The sequence below is a fragment of the Trachemys scripta genome, chromosome 4, assembly GCF_013100865.1.
Source record: "Trachemys scripta elegans isolate TJP31775 chromosome 4, CAS_Tse_1.0, whole genome shotgun sequence".
NCBI lineage: Eukaryota > Metazoa > Chordata > Testudines > Emydidae > Trachemys > Trachemys scripta.
Genome location: NC_048301.1, coordinates 18572213 through 18588208, shown reverse-complemented (window position 1 = coordinate 18588208; position 15996 = coordinate 18572213). Strand labels below are relative to the sequence as shown.

At 40.6% G+C, this 15996-nt stretch overlaps 1 protein-coding gene across 1 annotated transcript in view; it reads right to left on the bottom strand.

Moving 5' to 3' along the window:
- AKT1 (AKT serine/threonine kinase 1) overlaps positions 1-15996 on the bottom strand; it is a 112998-nt gene that overhangs the window by 32703 nt on the left and 64299 nt on the right. Inside the window, exons 5-10 of the mRNA XM_034768140.1 lie at positions 14696-14843; positions 12876-13007; positions 12640-12705; positions 11538-11606; positions 10657-10782; positions 8508-8636 (exon numbers count right to left, since the gene is read on the bottom strand). Of these exons, the coding sequence (XP_034624031.1) occupies positions 8508-8636; positions 10657-10782; positions 11538-11606; positions 12640-12705; positions 12876-13007; positions 14696-14843 (670 nt within the window). The remainder of the gene's footprint in view (positions 1-8507; positions 8637-10656; positions 10783-11537; positions 11607-12639; positions 12706-12875; positions 13008-14695; positions 14844-15996) is intronic.

Here is a 15996-nt window from a genome sequence, read left to right as displayed (position 1 = left end):
GTTAAATCCTAACTTATTCATTAGAAACCATTCCAAATGGGGCCCCATTTTAAAAACAGGATGCCATTTGGGGGGCAGGAGAGGACTGATTAACCTGTTGCTCCAAAGCTACAATCATCTCTGTTCCCTCTCCATGTCAACTTGTACATTTTCTTTATTCTCACCAGAAAAGCTATGCTGTAACCCATGAAAGTCTGCTTGCAAGTTTTAAAAGAATTGCTGATCTGAATTAAACTGTAAGGGTCAAAGATTCAAAATAGCTCAGTTCTCTTTTGCACTTCTGGCCTTTATGTTGCCCTAAATGGGAGCCACGTGCTTTTGAAAATCTGGACCTAAATCTTTTCAATTTGCAGCCTCTTTACTATACCCACACAGATGTTCAGAAAAAAAAAAAAACTTTCTCTCTCACAGTGGAGAAAATCTACTATTACAATTTTCTTTTACTTAATTGTATCCCCAGGTTTGGGTTGGGTTACATGATATTTGATAGCTTTACTCTCCTTACAGTTTTGCACTTTACTGCTGATCACTGGTACGAAGTAAAAGCACTGTTTGTTCATTCTTTAGTGCCGTGCAGTGTCAGTGCCCCTACCCAGTTTACAGAACTGCACTTCAGAACCATTTATGCTCAGAAATAAAAGTCTTCATTGGGAATAAGGACCAAAGAGCCAACAGACTAACTTCCATGGGAGCAGGATCTGGCGCTTTATGAATTAATTATTAAGATCCTGTGGATAAATAGAAAGATCAAGATTTTCTTTGTAAAAAATTGTTTGTGTTCTCTCTCTATATATAGTCACTAATTATTTAGTACTCTGCCTTAAAAATTATCTGAACCAGAAAGAAGTCCTGCAGTAAAATCCAAAGGCTGTCAGGTATTAGATTACCCCGCACAGGTCTATTTACAGCATCTCTTGCTGTATGATTCACACCAAACGACAGCTGGTTCTACAGCTGCCCCATATATGTATAAGACCAACACAGCTGCTTGTCTGCCAGGATTCCAGGAGCCAGCCTCATCCTTTATGAGGCTCTAACTTCATAGGAGATATTGTGCGATAATGCAGTTAGCCATATTTCTGAGCCACGCCCTTTCACTAAGCACTTCCTGTTAATTCTAAACCACTTAGGTTACTTAAAATAAAGTAGACACATTGCTGCTAGATACACAATAGGAATAATTTTTTTTTTTAAGCCAAGATCAAGCCCTACAAAATCAGGCCTTCTAAAACGCAACAATGATAATTTGGCCAAGATACTAAAAGAACACTAGTTATCATTCAGATTACTAACCAGAACCCTGAATTTCTTACCTCCATACAGCACAGAACAAGAACCAATCCTTATTTTTAAAAGTAAAAAATCCTTCTCACAAACACCACATTATACTAATGTTTATACAAAACAGGACAATGATTTAGTCTTACTTTAAATATGTTCACAACTGAGAAGAGAAAAAATAATATACAAGTAGCATGAAAGGTATTTATATCCCCAAGATTTATTGCAATGTGCATGGTAACTGGGAAGCAATAGGTAACAAGGTCATTTAACTTAAATTAAGTAGTTGGTCAGTTCATAACAGTTCTTGGCAGCTGTGTGATGGAATTTACAAGAGAAGACACAACAGCTGTAAACAGGATAGTCATCAATATATCTGACACATCAAAGCTGATGCAATTCAGTCACTGCCATCCATGCACAAGATTCCAATACGAACCTAAAAACAACTATCCAACAACTGTATAAACACACTCTTATGCTGGATTCAAGTTACAAACAGAGAGGAGAAGAAGAGACCCCTACTTTTAAGGATACATGACCTTAAACATACAAAATATTCATTCACGCACCATTTCCAGATTTTCTGCATGCTATCAGCCAGATGACAAAAGCCTTCAGAATTTAACACTCCAACCCACAGCTGGGATTTGCAATGAAGGGAGTGAGCTAGGTTAGTCAAAAGGATTTGTCCTTCTATGTTACGGTTAAGCCAGATCATTATAAATATTAAAGGAAAATATTAGAGGTAAAATGATTGAAGGGTAATCCATATAGAGACATTCCATGGCTGCTTCACACACATTCCGCATCAGAAAAAAATTCAAAAAAGTTAAATAATCTCCAATAAGATTTGCCCAGTCTTTCACTGGCCCACAAAATCCGCAGTTATAATCAGAGACTAAAGTTTAACATTGCTTTTAAAAGGGACATTGGCAGATTTAAAGCCATATTTGTAAACAACAAACTGCCTTAGCTGTTTACTGATAACTCTTTGTGTCAGTGGTTCTCAAACTATGGACCACTGATGATTCATAAGGAGCTTCTGGTTGTCCATGAGAGCTGGCAGGCATCATGAGGCTGCCTCCATCTCCTTGCTTCAAGCTACTTTGACAGGTGCCCAGGTTCTTCATTTCAATGGAACGGCTGGATGCCTGTACAAAGAGCTGGAAAAAATGAACACAGCTGCCTTCCCTGCCACTGATGTGTAGGAGAAGAGTATAAACAGAAGCCTCCAGAAAGGTCAAGAGCCATCAGTGGAACAAAACAAAAACAGAAGTAATGTTTCCCAATGTTTTCCACATAATCAATTTCTGTACTTGTGCCTTAGGCTGCTATAACTGAAAGACTGTTTACTTTGTGCATTTCACCTAACTTGAACAAAGAGTGAAATGGAGCCATGGTTTCATTTTCATGCTGTTGTTCCCTAGCACAGTGCTCCACTGTCTAGATTGCAAACAGTTCAGGGGAAATGTTTAAAAATTTTTTAAAGAGGAAAGTCATGTCAACATTTCTGCTAATTATGTTCTGCAAAATTTCTTTAGTACAAAGAAATGAAGAATTTTGAACACAGATGGTCTGTCTGTATTGTTCCTTCCAGAAAAGGATAGTAGGCTATTTACCTTGGGGAATATATATATATATATCTCTATAATGGTACGGGCTAGCTGCACCTCTGTCCCCTACCTCTGAGTAATAGTAGTCTCTCTGAGTGTAGTCCCTCAGGTGTCAAACCTTGTGCCTTTACCAATCCCAGGCCCGAATTCCGCTGTTCTACCTCTAATTAGACTGGGCCTTAGACCATCAACCCTGTGTATCAATCATGCGTACCCAGCAAGTCTGAGTGAGCTCTGACAACCTGCAGTTCTTCCCTTTGGGAGTCTCTGACCAGTGTTATACAGTGACAAAGCAGCTTTCCTAAAGGATGGTTTATTTTGCAGAGGGAATAAAGCATTTAGAGCAAAAGAGAGGGTCACTCACCTTGTGCAGTAACTGAGGTTCTTCAAGATGTGTCCCCCTGTGGGTGCTCCACTTCAGGTGACTGGGCGCCCCGTGCCTCTAATCAGAGAGCTTTGACAGTAGTACCCGGTTGGACTGCACATGGGCTCTCTCCGTCTCGCACCTGTAGCGGCGGTTAACTAGCACTAGGTGGCCAACCCCCACCTCAGTTCCTTCTCAACTGCAGAGGACCTTGCAAAAACTCCAAAGTAGAGGGGAGGAAGATGGGTAGTGGAGCACCCACAGAGACATACATCTAGAAAAACCTCAGTTACTGCATGTGGTGAGCAACCCTCACTTCTTCTTCGAGTGCTGTCCTTATGGGTGTTCCACTTCAGGTGACTGTAGAGCAGTGCCCCTCAGTGGAAGGGAGGGGCTTCAGAGTTGGATCTGTGATCGATGATAGGACCGTGAGTCCTAATAAAGTGTCAGATGTCGAATTTTGCTAGATTGTGTAGTGCTGAATGAATGTGGGCTGAGGACCAAGTGGCTGCTTTACATATGTCCGTAATAGGCACAGCATTAAGGAAGGCTACCAATGTGGAGAGTGACCTGATAGAATGCGTTCTAACCTCCAGTGGGGGTTGCAGTTTGTCTTGGCTGTAGCAGAGATGAATACACTCTGCAATCCATTTGGAGAGTCTCTCCTTAGATATAGCTTCTCCTTTAGATCTCTGTGTAGTCAACAGAAACTGTTTTGGTGCCTACCTGAATGGTTTAGTCCTTTTGAGATAAAAGGTTAGTGCCCTTCTGACATCTAGAGAATGAAGTGCTGCTTGTTGAGGTGGAACACAGAGGGTACACTAGGTAGAAATTTAGGATGCAATCTTAGAGTGACCTTGTTCTTGAAAATTCTCCTACGCGTCTTGTGGATGTGATGGTGACAAAGAAGGCTACTTTCATTGAAAGGTGTAATAGTGAACATGCAGCCTAGGGTTCAAACAGAGGCCTGGTGGCCCAGTAGTTGGAGGCAAGTCCTGGAAGATGTTTGTGGACTGTTCACTGTAGCATTCATCAGATACACTAGAGTGACAAATCTGTGTGACAGTAGGGAAGCTTTCGCTGCTAACAAGTTCTAATGAGCCCCAATGAATGAAATTATAGTTCTTGTACTGGTGTCACTGTTGACTTTTGAATGTTTATTTGTAGACCGAGTTTTGTAAAGAGTGACGTTGTCTTTTGTATGGCTTCTTCCCAAGTGGGGACTTTGAGCAGACAGTCATCTAAATATGGGTATAATCATGACCCCTTGATTGCATAGATGGGCCACTGCTAGAACTTTGGAAAAAACTTGAGGGGCTGTGGAGAGGCCAAAGAGCAGTACCTTGTACTGACAGTGATCTTGTCCCAAAACAAACTGGAGGAACCACCTGTGTGATGGATGTCTGGCGACATGAAAGTATGAGTCTTGCAGGTCAAGGGCCGAAAACCAGTCCCCTCATGGGATAACTGTTGCTAAAGAAATCATCCTGATAAATGTGTTTTGACAAATTTGTTTACGTTTCTCAGATCAAGAATGGGCCTCCAACCCCCGGTCTTTTTCTAGGTTCAGAAATAATGGGAATATTTCTTCCCTCTGTGTTGTACCGATACTGGTTCTACTGCACCCAAGTGCAGAAGATGGTCTACTTCCTGCCTCAGAAGGTGCTCGTGAGAGTAGGTGGGGGGAATGGAGGTGAACTGATGGACTAACTGGTGGTGATAATTTCCAGCACCCATTTGTCTGAAGTAATAATTTGCCATGCTGGGCAGAATGGTGTCAAATGGTCTGTAAAGGGATGGTTGGTAGAAAGAGGTTTCAGCAACTGGAACTGGGGGAGGTCTCTCGGACCATCAACCAAACCATCAAATTTGATGTTTCGGTCCAGGTTGTTGCGATGTAGGAGATTGAGATGGGAGTGGCCTACATCTTGTTGGTCTTTGCCTCCGCCTCTGGGCGTCATACTGCCTCTGCGGTTGTGTGTAAGGCACTGGTCTTGAGTGTTGTGATGGGTAATATATGCCCTGTTTTCATTTTTGTGCAGGTGTGTAGATGCCTAAAGACCAAAGAGTTGCTTTAGAATCTTTCAATGCATGGAAGGACTTGTTGGTCTTACCTGCAAATAATTTTGGACTTTCAAAGGGAAGATCCTCTCTGGTGGATTGCACCTCCTTTGGGAATCCAGACAGGAGGAACCAAGAGGCACATTGCATTAATATGGCAGTTGCAATAGATCTTGCCACTGTGTTTGCTGAGTCTAAGGATGCCTGCAAATCTGTTCTTGCCAGGAGATGGGCTTCAGAAATGACTGACCTAAATTGCTCCTTTTTGTCTTCAGGGATAAAGTCAATACATTCAAACAGTTTGGAGTATTTTGTGTGATTGTATTTCGCCATCAAGGCTTCATAGTTGGCTATTCTGAACTACAATGTTGCTGATGAATAGGCCTGGCGACCAAAAAGATGCAATCTTTTCCACTCTGTCATATGGGGTGGTCCTCGAATAGTGTTGTCTGCCCTGCTCGTTGACAGCTTCTATGAGTTTGGCTGGGGATGTGAAAATAGAATTCTAGGTCCTTCAATGGGACGCAACACTTCTTATCCGCCCTCTTACTAGTAGGGGGGATTATTGTGGGTGTCTGGCAGCTGGTCTTGGCAGAATCCATGAGTGCCTCATTATAGGAAGGGCTATTTTGCAGGAGGCTGACGTGTGTAATATGTCCATCAACTTGTACTGGGACACAGCAACCTCTTCCAGGGGGATTTGAAGCGTGTCTGCAATTCTTTTAAACAGCCCCTGAAATTGCTTTAAATCGTCTCCGTTGTAGGTAGCAGAGGCATGATAGTCTCATCTGGAGAGGAGCAGGAGGTGTTAGTTGCAGAAGTGGCCTCCTAATCTAGGGCCTCCTCTGTTTCCTCAAGTCTCCTCAGGGAGCTCATGGGGGCCCCTCCTGTGACGCTGATGGGGAGTGTCTCTGCCTTTCCCTGGAGGTACTGGGAGGCTTGTAGTAATGTTGTCTATGGATCCCAATATGGCCACTGTGGCAGGAATGACACTGGTGGTGGCATCCATGGATGTCAATACCACCCCTGGGTGCCAGCTCTGGAGCGGTGTCCTGGATGTTCCTAAAGATCTGGTCCGTCGATTCCCTGGATGGGTGAAGAGTGGTGTGAGGAATAAACATCTACCTCCTCATTGTCCGCCTTCTCCCTGGAAAAAGGAGAAGCAGATCTGTTTGTTTGTCTGTGTAACGGTGCTGAATGTGCTGGTGCTATATCAGTACCGAGAAGAGTTGATTCTGGTACCGCAGCAACCACTAAGTCCTTATGTTGAAAAAACTGTTGCGTTCCAAGAGATCTCCGTACCAAAGATGGAATCTGTAATTGTTGCAGTGCCGGGAATTGTTGTGGTACCAGGAGGTGTTGCGCCACCAGGAGAATTGGTGCTGATCGTGTCTGTACCGAAGGACGTAAAGTAGACTTTGGTACCGCGGTCTCTGCACTATGTGCCAGAGGGCCAGGAGATGGCGCCATAAGCTGAGGCACTGCAGCGGTGCTCAGTACCGAGTGTTTAGTTGCTGCAGTCGGTGTCACGGTAGAAGGGGTAGTCTTGTCTCTGCCATCCTTCTGAGAGCCTGCCCGCTTAGGGTCTTTGGTTTTAGTGTTATTGGAAGATCCTGCTGACTTGTAGGTACTTAGCCATGGCGTGATTCGTACTGATAATATGGAGAGTTGGAGAACACCTCTTATGAAAGGAGTCTTGAAAAAGAAAAGTGGTAGCTCTCTTCTTCGTCCTTTTTCTGGGAGACAGGTCCTTCCCTTGCAGAGTCAGTGAGGGAAGTCTGTCATAAGCCAAGATGTGTGACCGGGAGTTTTGTGATCCCGGGTCGGAGGCTGGGTGGAGAGATTTCTCCATGAGGATGAGTTTAAGGTCCCTTGCTTTGGCAATGAAAGCACTTCTGAGATGCATGCATTTCCCCCAAGCAGCAGACACACTAGGAATGTCCATCCGAGACTGGAATTGCCTCTCGGCAGGAGAGGCAACGTTTAAAGCCTGGAGACCTGGGCATTCACGGGTAAAATTATCCCTGAGAGGGATGAATGAAAACAAAGTAAAAAATATTTTTTTTAAATGGAGAGAGAAAAAAGAAAAGGGAAAGGGATAGGAAACGAATTCTACCTAACTATTCAATCTACTACACTATACAGCTAATCCTAAATTTAAAGTTAAGTCGTACAGAGGCACTGCCGAAGCTCTGACTCGGACCAAGGGCGGTTGAGACGGCACTGACAGGGGGTTGGCAGCTAGTTAACTGCCGCTACAGGCACAATACAAGGAGAGTGCATGTGCAGCCCAAATGGGTACTGCTGTCAAAATTCTCCGACTAGAGGCACTGGGGCGCACAAGCACCCACAGGGACATCACTTGAAAAAGACAGATTTTAGAACATCAGTCTATCTTACCTAAAAAGCCTTACCATCCTCTGATGGTAACCTAAGAGGGTAACTTCTTCAGATACCCCCTTTGGGTGCCTATCCCTCAATCTGGTTCCCCTGGACCAACTTCCTCCTAACCACCACTCCCTGCATTCCTCAAGTTTTCCTTTTTAACCCTGCCACAGTCCTTTTGACCTTCTGCTTTCCAGGACTATTCCTGTCCTGGAGTTGTCTCTAAATGTCTCTCAAGTGTTTGCTGAGAAGAGGCTTGTCTTGAGCCATGCTATTCTCCAGCCTGCTTGTTCTTTCTTACAGACCCCTATTAAATTAGACCAATATATTCACACAGGGAGCATCCCAATAATCACATCAACAGACAGCGTTCATAAATTATTATATAGAGCAGTTCCACATCCATCACAAATATTACTCATTTAATTTTTTAAAGGATTTGAAGTAGATTCAATATATTTTTCTATAGCTATTAAATTTTAAAAATTTAATATAAAAATACACCTTGCTATATAATTATAACTTTTATATACTCCAGGAAGTGAACTGTACTTCTCCTCTTAAAGGTGCACAGATTAAAGAAAATAACCTATATGAAAACATTTAACATTTCTCTATACTAAAGAAATTTTGCAGAACAAGGAATAAAAAAGGTTTTTATCTATGTCATCAAATAAAATATACACATTTTTACAAATAAAGCGTACTTAGTACAGGAAACTTTTAATAACAACTCCGCTATCTCAAGAATGGCATTTATTTAAGAATACAGTTAGGTACAATAGGTGTAATAAAGGTACCTCTGGTGCAAGATATTCTGGAGTGCCACAGAAAGTCTTCATTGTTGCTCCATCCTTGATACCTTCTTTGCATAGCCCAAAGTCTGTTATTTTTATGTGTCCATCTTTATCCAGCATAAGATTTTCCAACTTAGATAAAAATCCAAAGTAAAATGGTCATTAGATACACAATCCATACACATGAGTAAGTTTGTAAGATACTTGGATTTCTGCAGGTTATTCTTTTCAGCCCTGTTCACCCTGGGATAAGAATTATACTAGCTACCAAAGCACGTATCATGTAAATATACATTTACATCATTTACCTTAGGGATAACTTCAAAAAAGTAACTTGAGATCATTGGGCAGTTGACATACATATAGTGAGAATATAGAAAATAGTCATACTATATCTAAGCTTCTTAAATGTTATAGCAGCAAAAAGTCCTGTGGCACCTTATAGACTAACAGACGTATTGGAGCATGAGCTTTTGTGGGTCAATACCCACTTCGTTGGATGCACTTCATATTCACCCACGAAAGCTCATGCTCCAATCCATCTGTTAGTCTATAAGGTGCCACAGGACTCTTTGCTGCTTTTACAGATCCAGACTAACACGGCTACCCCTCTGATACGTAAATGTTATAGTCAGCAAAAGCACAAATTTAAAAACAACAAAAACTACTTTGCCCCTGCTTTTACTTAGAGCATCTTTCATAGGCCATTTCAGTGCTAACAGAGGCTAGCAGCAGTGACAAAAACAATTAATCAATTTAAAGCTAAGGGATCAATTTACAATATCACACTGTGCATGGTAAATATGCTGTAAATTTACTCAAAATTTGGCAATTATCTAAAAACTGAGAGAATGCTGGCACTACCCATTTCTGATGGAACTACCTATAGTTCATGAAAATAAGTTCTATATGCTGACAGAACTTAGGATATAGGGTGGGGTTTTCAAAGGAGCCTCAGAGAGACAGGTGCTTAATTCCTACTGAATTTCATAACAGCTTGAATATTCATGGATTCCAAGGCCAAAAGGGACCATTGTGATCATCTAGTCTGACTACCTATATAACACAGGCCATAGAACTTCCCCAAATAATTTGTAAGCCAGATCTTTTAGGAAAAAAACATCCAATCTTGATTTAAAAATGGTCAGTGACGGAGAATCCACCATGAACCTTGGTAAGGTTCTCCAATGGTTAATTACTCTCAGTGTTAAAAATGTACATCTTATTTCCAGACTGGATTTGTCTAGCTTCAATTTACAGCTATTGGATTTTGTTAATCTAGCAGAGAAAGATATAAAGAGCTCATTATTAAATATTTGTTCACTGTGTAGACACTTATAGACTGTAATCAAGTCACCCCTTAACCTTCTCTTTGGTAAATTAACCAGATCGAGCTCCCTGAGTCTGTTGCTATATGGCATGTTTTCTAAACCTTGAATCAATCTTGTGGCTTTTCTCTGAACTCTCTCCAGTTTATCCACACCCCTATATACCTAGCACCTTTCATCTAGATATCTCCTAAAATGAACTGTGGACTGAAAGTATAGTAATAGCACTTCTCATACACTTCTGGTGAGGGAATGCAGCCATCATTCTTAATGAGAAAGAACACAAAAGTTTGTATGATTCATTTTTTGCTCCCAAACAGAAAAACAAGGGAAAACTTAGCCAGTTTTAACTGCAAGTGAAAAACAGGGCAAGGGAGCAGAATATTCACACAGTTTGAATTTGTACATAGAGCAGGAAATTGACCAAGACACCACAAATACCCTCCATTGCTTTGAAGAACTACCAGGGTCTTTTTCATAATAAAGTGGTCAATTCTTTAATTTCATATCCATGTGGAGATGCATCCCCAATAACAGAATATGCATCCCCTTCATATTCTACCAAGGCACAGGTTCCATACACTTGGAGGGAATCAATCCCAAAGTACACTTTCTGCAGCACCTTGTACAGTATTCAAGTGCTTAGTTTGAGATCTTATAATAATCACAGCCGACAATAATATAGCTGTAATATTTCTTCTTTAACAAAGTTTGGTGGATAGGTTTATTGTATTTCAGTATCAATCAACTTCTGTGACTTTAAGAACTATTACAAATCCAAACCCATTTTTAATAGCCTATGAAATTAACAGTCTTCTAAGTACCTTTAAATCTCTATAAACCACATTCTTCTCTGAATGCAGATAATCCAGTGCTGATACAATCTCAGCTCCATAAAACCGAGCCCGATCTTCAGAAAAGACACGCTCTCTTGACAGATGGAAAAACAACTACAACAGCAAGAATTTATTACATTTAGAATGCACATACTTCTGAATTATGTACTATACTTTATAGACAATCCTGCCTGGAATCAGAATTAATCCAGGAAGGAACCTTTTCTCCCTGACACAGCTATGTTAAGAAACATTCTAAAAGCTGCACCATAAATTAAATGATTAAACATAAGTGTAATAATATATTTCAAATTCACAGCTGCTCTATTTGACAATTTGATGTATTGTTAATTTTTGTCAGTATATATAAACAACTAAGACAAATCAAAACATTTTCTTAGCTAGTTACTTATTAAACCAGATTTTTATTGCATGACTTTAAAAGCAGGAGATTCCTTATTTGACATAAATTGGATTTCTCTTCTTCTGAAATGTCTAACAGCATGCGTTTTCATTTACAGCTCTGTCCTCAAAGTACTGTGTTCTTTGAAATTATATACAGAAAGCTTCAAAGGTGTAGAGAAACTAGAAAGCAGCATCACAACATACAAACCTCCTGCACCGATAAACGACAGATTTGAAGATACTAGTGTAATTTTTGTTAATTAGGGACTCATCCCTGAAAATCCTTACTTATGTATGTAGTCCTAACTCATGCGAACAGCCCCACTGATGTAGGACTACTCATGTGAGTTAGGACTATGTATATGAGTAAGTTAATGAGGGCTCAAAGCCAGCAAACCCTAACATGAAACTGAATAAAAAAAACTACAGGAAAATCCCAAAGCCTTTTAACGTGGTTTCCTTACCTCTCCTCCATTAGCATACTCCATAACAAAACACAAACGATCATGTGTCTGAAAGGAATACTTTAAAGCCTGAAACAAATTTAAACAAAGACTTAGCAGAGATCCCACATCAAGGTTTACAAAAGTGCTTTCAGTGAAGTTTTAGAAACAGGGATAGAGATAAAATACATTATATTGTAACAATATAGCAATATTTTATAGAAATTTCTCTGATAGGTTCTTCAGCAGCACTTCAACACTGATCCCATGGTGGTTTTACTGAAACAACATATAGGTCAGATACGGGAGTTTAACTAACGTAGGGATCAATTCTGGAAAAAACACACATGGCTAACACTTGCAAAAATTGTCAAAGGGTTATATTACTATTGGACAGTTATATCTCTGTCCCTTCTGCTTTCTCTACTGCTTCAGGCTGACAGCCAGCCAGGGGACTGTCAATATGCATTTACCATCAATTCACAAAAAACAGAACAGGCAGGGAAAGTGATGAAATGTCATGAAGTGCCTTCATCCACTTGTATCATGTGCATCCCTGCATCACACATCCCACCAGCTTGTTTGCCACACCCTTGGATTTATTTTGTTAGGGTCATGACCAAGGCTTACAGCTGGGTTTTCAAGCCAGGCAGTTGCAGCCCTTTGCTTTGAAGATATATTTTGATTTATGCAAGCATACAATTATATACAAACAACCATGTCAATCCGCATTACTAGGTGGCACATTTGAATCAATAACATTCTGGTGGAGTTTGTGGATTTTGGGGTTTGTCAACTCTGACAGTATTCCGTAATAAAAAGTAAAGAAACATATACTGTTCTGTGTCCAGTCTATGGCATATTTTCAAAAGTGACTAATGATTCTGGGGGCCCAAACTGAGACACCATAAAGCGCTGCGCATCTACCCTCTGAAAATTTAGGATATTTGAAAACGTCGCAAGTTGTGCACCCCAAAAATCAAGGTACCCCAAAACACTAATTACTGTTAAAAACCTAGACCTGAGAGACTTGTTTTATCATCATGATAATAAGGAGGACAGCCGTAGCTGTCACAATGTTGAATTTGCTTACCAGATGTAATAAAAAAGGAGGAACACTTACTGTTAAGAATGGATGCCTAGAATTCTGTAAAACGCGGTTTTCTGTCAGCGTGTGAGCTACTTCATCCTGCAATGCCCCCCAGAGAAAGTTATCAATGCAATCGCTAAAGAACAAGAGTTCCATTAAAAACAACAAATAAGTAGTCACAGGGTAAATTACAACTCTGAGGTCACTCTCTAGAAACTAGAGGGTTACACCAGGGGTGAATTGGGCCCAGAACGTTCTAATTTACTCACCTTTGCAACAATAACTTCCTTCTTCAGGATTTTCATAGCATAATATCGTCCAGTTGCTTTTTCTTTAACTAGAATGACCTTCCCAAAAGTGCCTTTTCCCAGTAGTTTAAGGTATTCAAACTCATTCATGGTCTGTTAAAGATATTTAAGTTAAAAATAGGTCATGACCAACTTCATAATACATGTAAATAGTGTCTGAAGTGGATGAAGTGACTGTTTTGGTCAGTTAAAATGATGCGTATACCGTTTATGATTTGCTTCTAGAGAGTTAAAATCAGAAACTAGTTCTTCTAAAAGAATATGATTGTTACACTTCCAAGGATATGACACTTCAAACCCACTGAATTGCTTATTAAAAGAAAAAACCCTCCTCTATTTAACTGAGAATTTCTTCACATGAAATAGATAAGAGCCAAAATAGGTGTTTTGGCCACGCAGCCTGTGTCAGTGAGCAAGCTTGGGAAGGCCACCCACATCTCATTCTAAAGATCTGTCAGTCCGATTCCCGCTCTGAGGTTTTGACATGAGAATTAGTTTCCCCATATTTATGGGGGATCAGCCTTGCTGTGACCCATGGAACGGTGCCAGAAAATGTGCAGAAACCACATTGCACACAGACTATCTTTCTCTTTCTTGTTTGTTTTTCTATTAGAAAAGGTGGAGGGAAAATAGGAAAGGGATGGTCTCGTGGATCCTATTCCAGCATCTTCAAGGGGCAGTGCCAAGGGGTGACAGGTCTGTGTATCCAGGGGCTCACAAGTACCTTGCTAGAAAGGATTAAGAGATGCTCCTGCTAACAGCTTGCTTGCTCCCTGGCTGAAAGCATGACAAACTCTACTTCCACAGTGCATGGTCTGCTAGGACTGCTTTAGTTCACTTTGAACTGCATTAACAAAAGCAAGACTGTACTTTTGGTTGTGTGGGACAATTGGTTTCAGGATCTAAACAGGAGTAGTCAATTTTCTTTGTCAAGGTCCAAATGTCTTCGTCAAGATATAGTCAAGGTCCAGACTCCAAAGAAAATCATTCAAAAACAACAATAATGATAAGAAGAAGTAAATAAAAAGAGTTCGGGGTCCGTTCAAATGCGTCTGGCAGTCTGGATTTAGCCCATGAACCACCTATTGACTACCCCTGATCTAAACAGTCATTCAGACCGATCCTTGCTCAGAGTGAATCAGCTCACCATAGCTGAGAAACTCTCCACCACCTCCATGGCACACTGGCTAAGCTCGTGAGGTCCTTTTAAAATTCACCTGCAGCATCCTATTGGAATCCTCCGGCAAGACGCTAAGGGCCCAATTAGTAGGGGCCATATTAAATTGATGGCAGCCGTGGTTCAGAGTGGCATATGGGTAGTTGCCCAGGTTGGTATAAATGTAATTTTGTAGCATAACCAAGCGTCAAAGCCTATGGTGCATGTTCATTAATGATGCAATTTGACAGGCATGATCCTTTTGCTGTCCATTGTTTTGGTTCATTTTCCCAAAACACAGGCACACTCTTGGAACAAATGAAAGAAAGAGAGGCAAGGGCATAGAAAAAAGCCTTACTATAATTTACAGGGTAGGATCCTCTCAGAAACAAATATAGTGTTATGGGGGGCAGAGGGGGAGGAGAGAAAAGCGGGTCTTAATGGCTGCCTCTTGCTTGCATTCAATACACCTAATAGTGCTCCTTCCCTTATAATTATTCAGGATCTAAAGGATTACTGGCTGACAGCTGACGCTGGACTCAAAGCTTGGAGCTGTGGCATCAGCTAGGTGTGCACATGTAACAAGGTTCCCTTTAAAAATACTGATCCTGCTATACTAACTTACCACTTTATGTTTTGGTTTTGTCATAGAAACTTCCATTTCTTCAGCACCTGAATTATCACTAGGGGAACCAGATCTAAAATCCATCATTTCCTCCTCCTGTTTCTTAAGGCTGTCTGCTACTGTTTGGATGGCTTTTGTCCATTCTTCCCTGAGAAAATGTAAGCAATGACATTTGTTATTCATGACCTCAGATTACCATCTGCCTCGGCAAGAGTCACAAAAGAATAAAGCGTGATTATCTGATAATGTCAAACCAATTCAATGAATGGTGAAAAATCCCATGTGTTTTTAGATATAAAAGTTGGTGTTCAAAAAAAAAAAAACACTTTTAATGTATATATCCATTATTACAGCTATTAATTGTTTTAGAAACAGGAGATGACTCAAGTCCCTGCAATATGAATACAATAACGACGACCTTCAATATATAGCAAAATTTCTAAAATGCACCTTCAATCTTTAGGGCAACACATCATCTAAGGATACACACATTACATCTCAACATTAGGCCTGCCAAAGCCAAAAAGCTACAAGGCACCTCCACAGCACAGAGCTATTTAACACACCCTCGCTTTTTCACAGTACGTTCTAACAAAAATATGCAAGAGTTCGACACATAGTGACAATTCATCACACACACATGCCATTTTTTAAATGAATATATGTTTTCCACTACCAGATAACATTGCCCAGGGTTCTTGGACTGTCAGAGAAGACACTAAATGTGTTGCAATGCTTGTATACAATACAGCTGTAGCATTTAACAAAATATCTCTGCTTTTGTTGGTTGTCCTCTCCCTGCTTTGGGATTCCCTCCCCCCCCAAAAAAAATAGTATTTTTGATCTTCGGTGCAGGTACTAGGTTACAGAAAAGTGTCCACAATTGTTTCGCAATGGATGCTCTACTACTGCCTCTCTATTCCTTTGGAGACAACTCCAATTGCAGTGAAAGTGTCTTCTGGGGAATTTCACATTGTAGGAAGCTACTGGAGTGAATGTTCTTGCCATTCTGGTTCATTTCAATGAAAGTCTACCAAAACAACAACTCGCATACAAACAATAGCTTATTTTAAATTTGTAACTGTAACCATGTCAGGTATTTTCCCTCATCCCTATCCCCAACTTGCTAGAAAGGCCAAAACAAAAAATGAAGTGGATTAAGTTTGGGTATCGGCAGATTGACAAAAGTGGTAATTAGCAGTGAAGGAAAAAGTGTTGGGTTTTTTTGGTGAACCGTAAGAGGTTTCTACTGAGCACTTACCTACATTAGAAAAATGGATTGCGATTCAGTTGGTTTATTA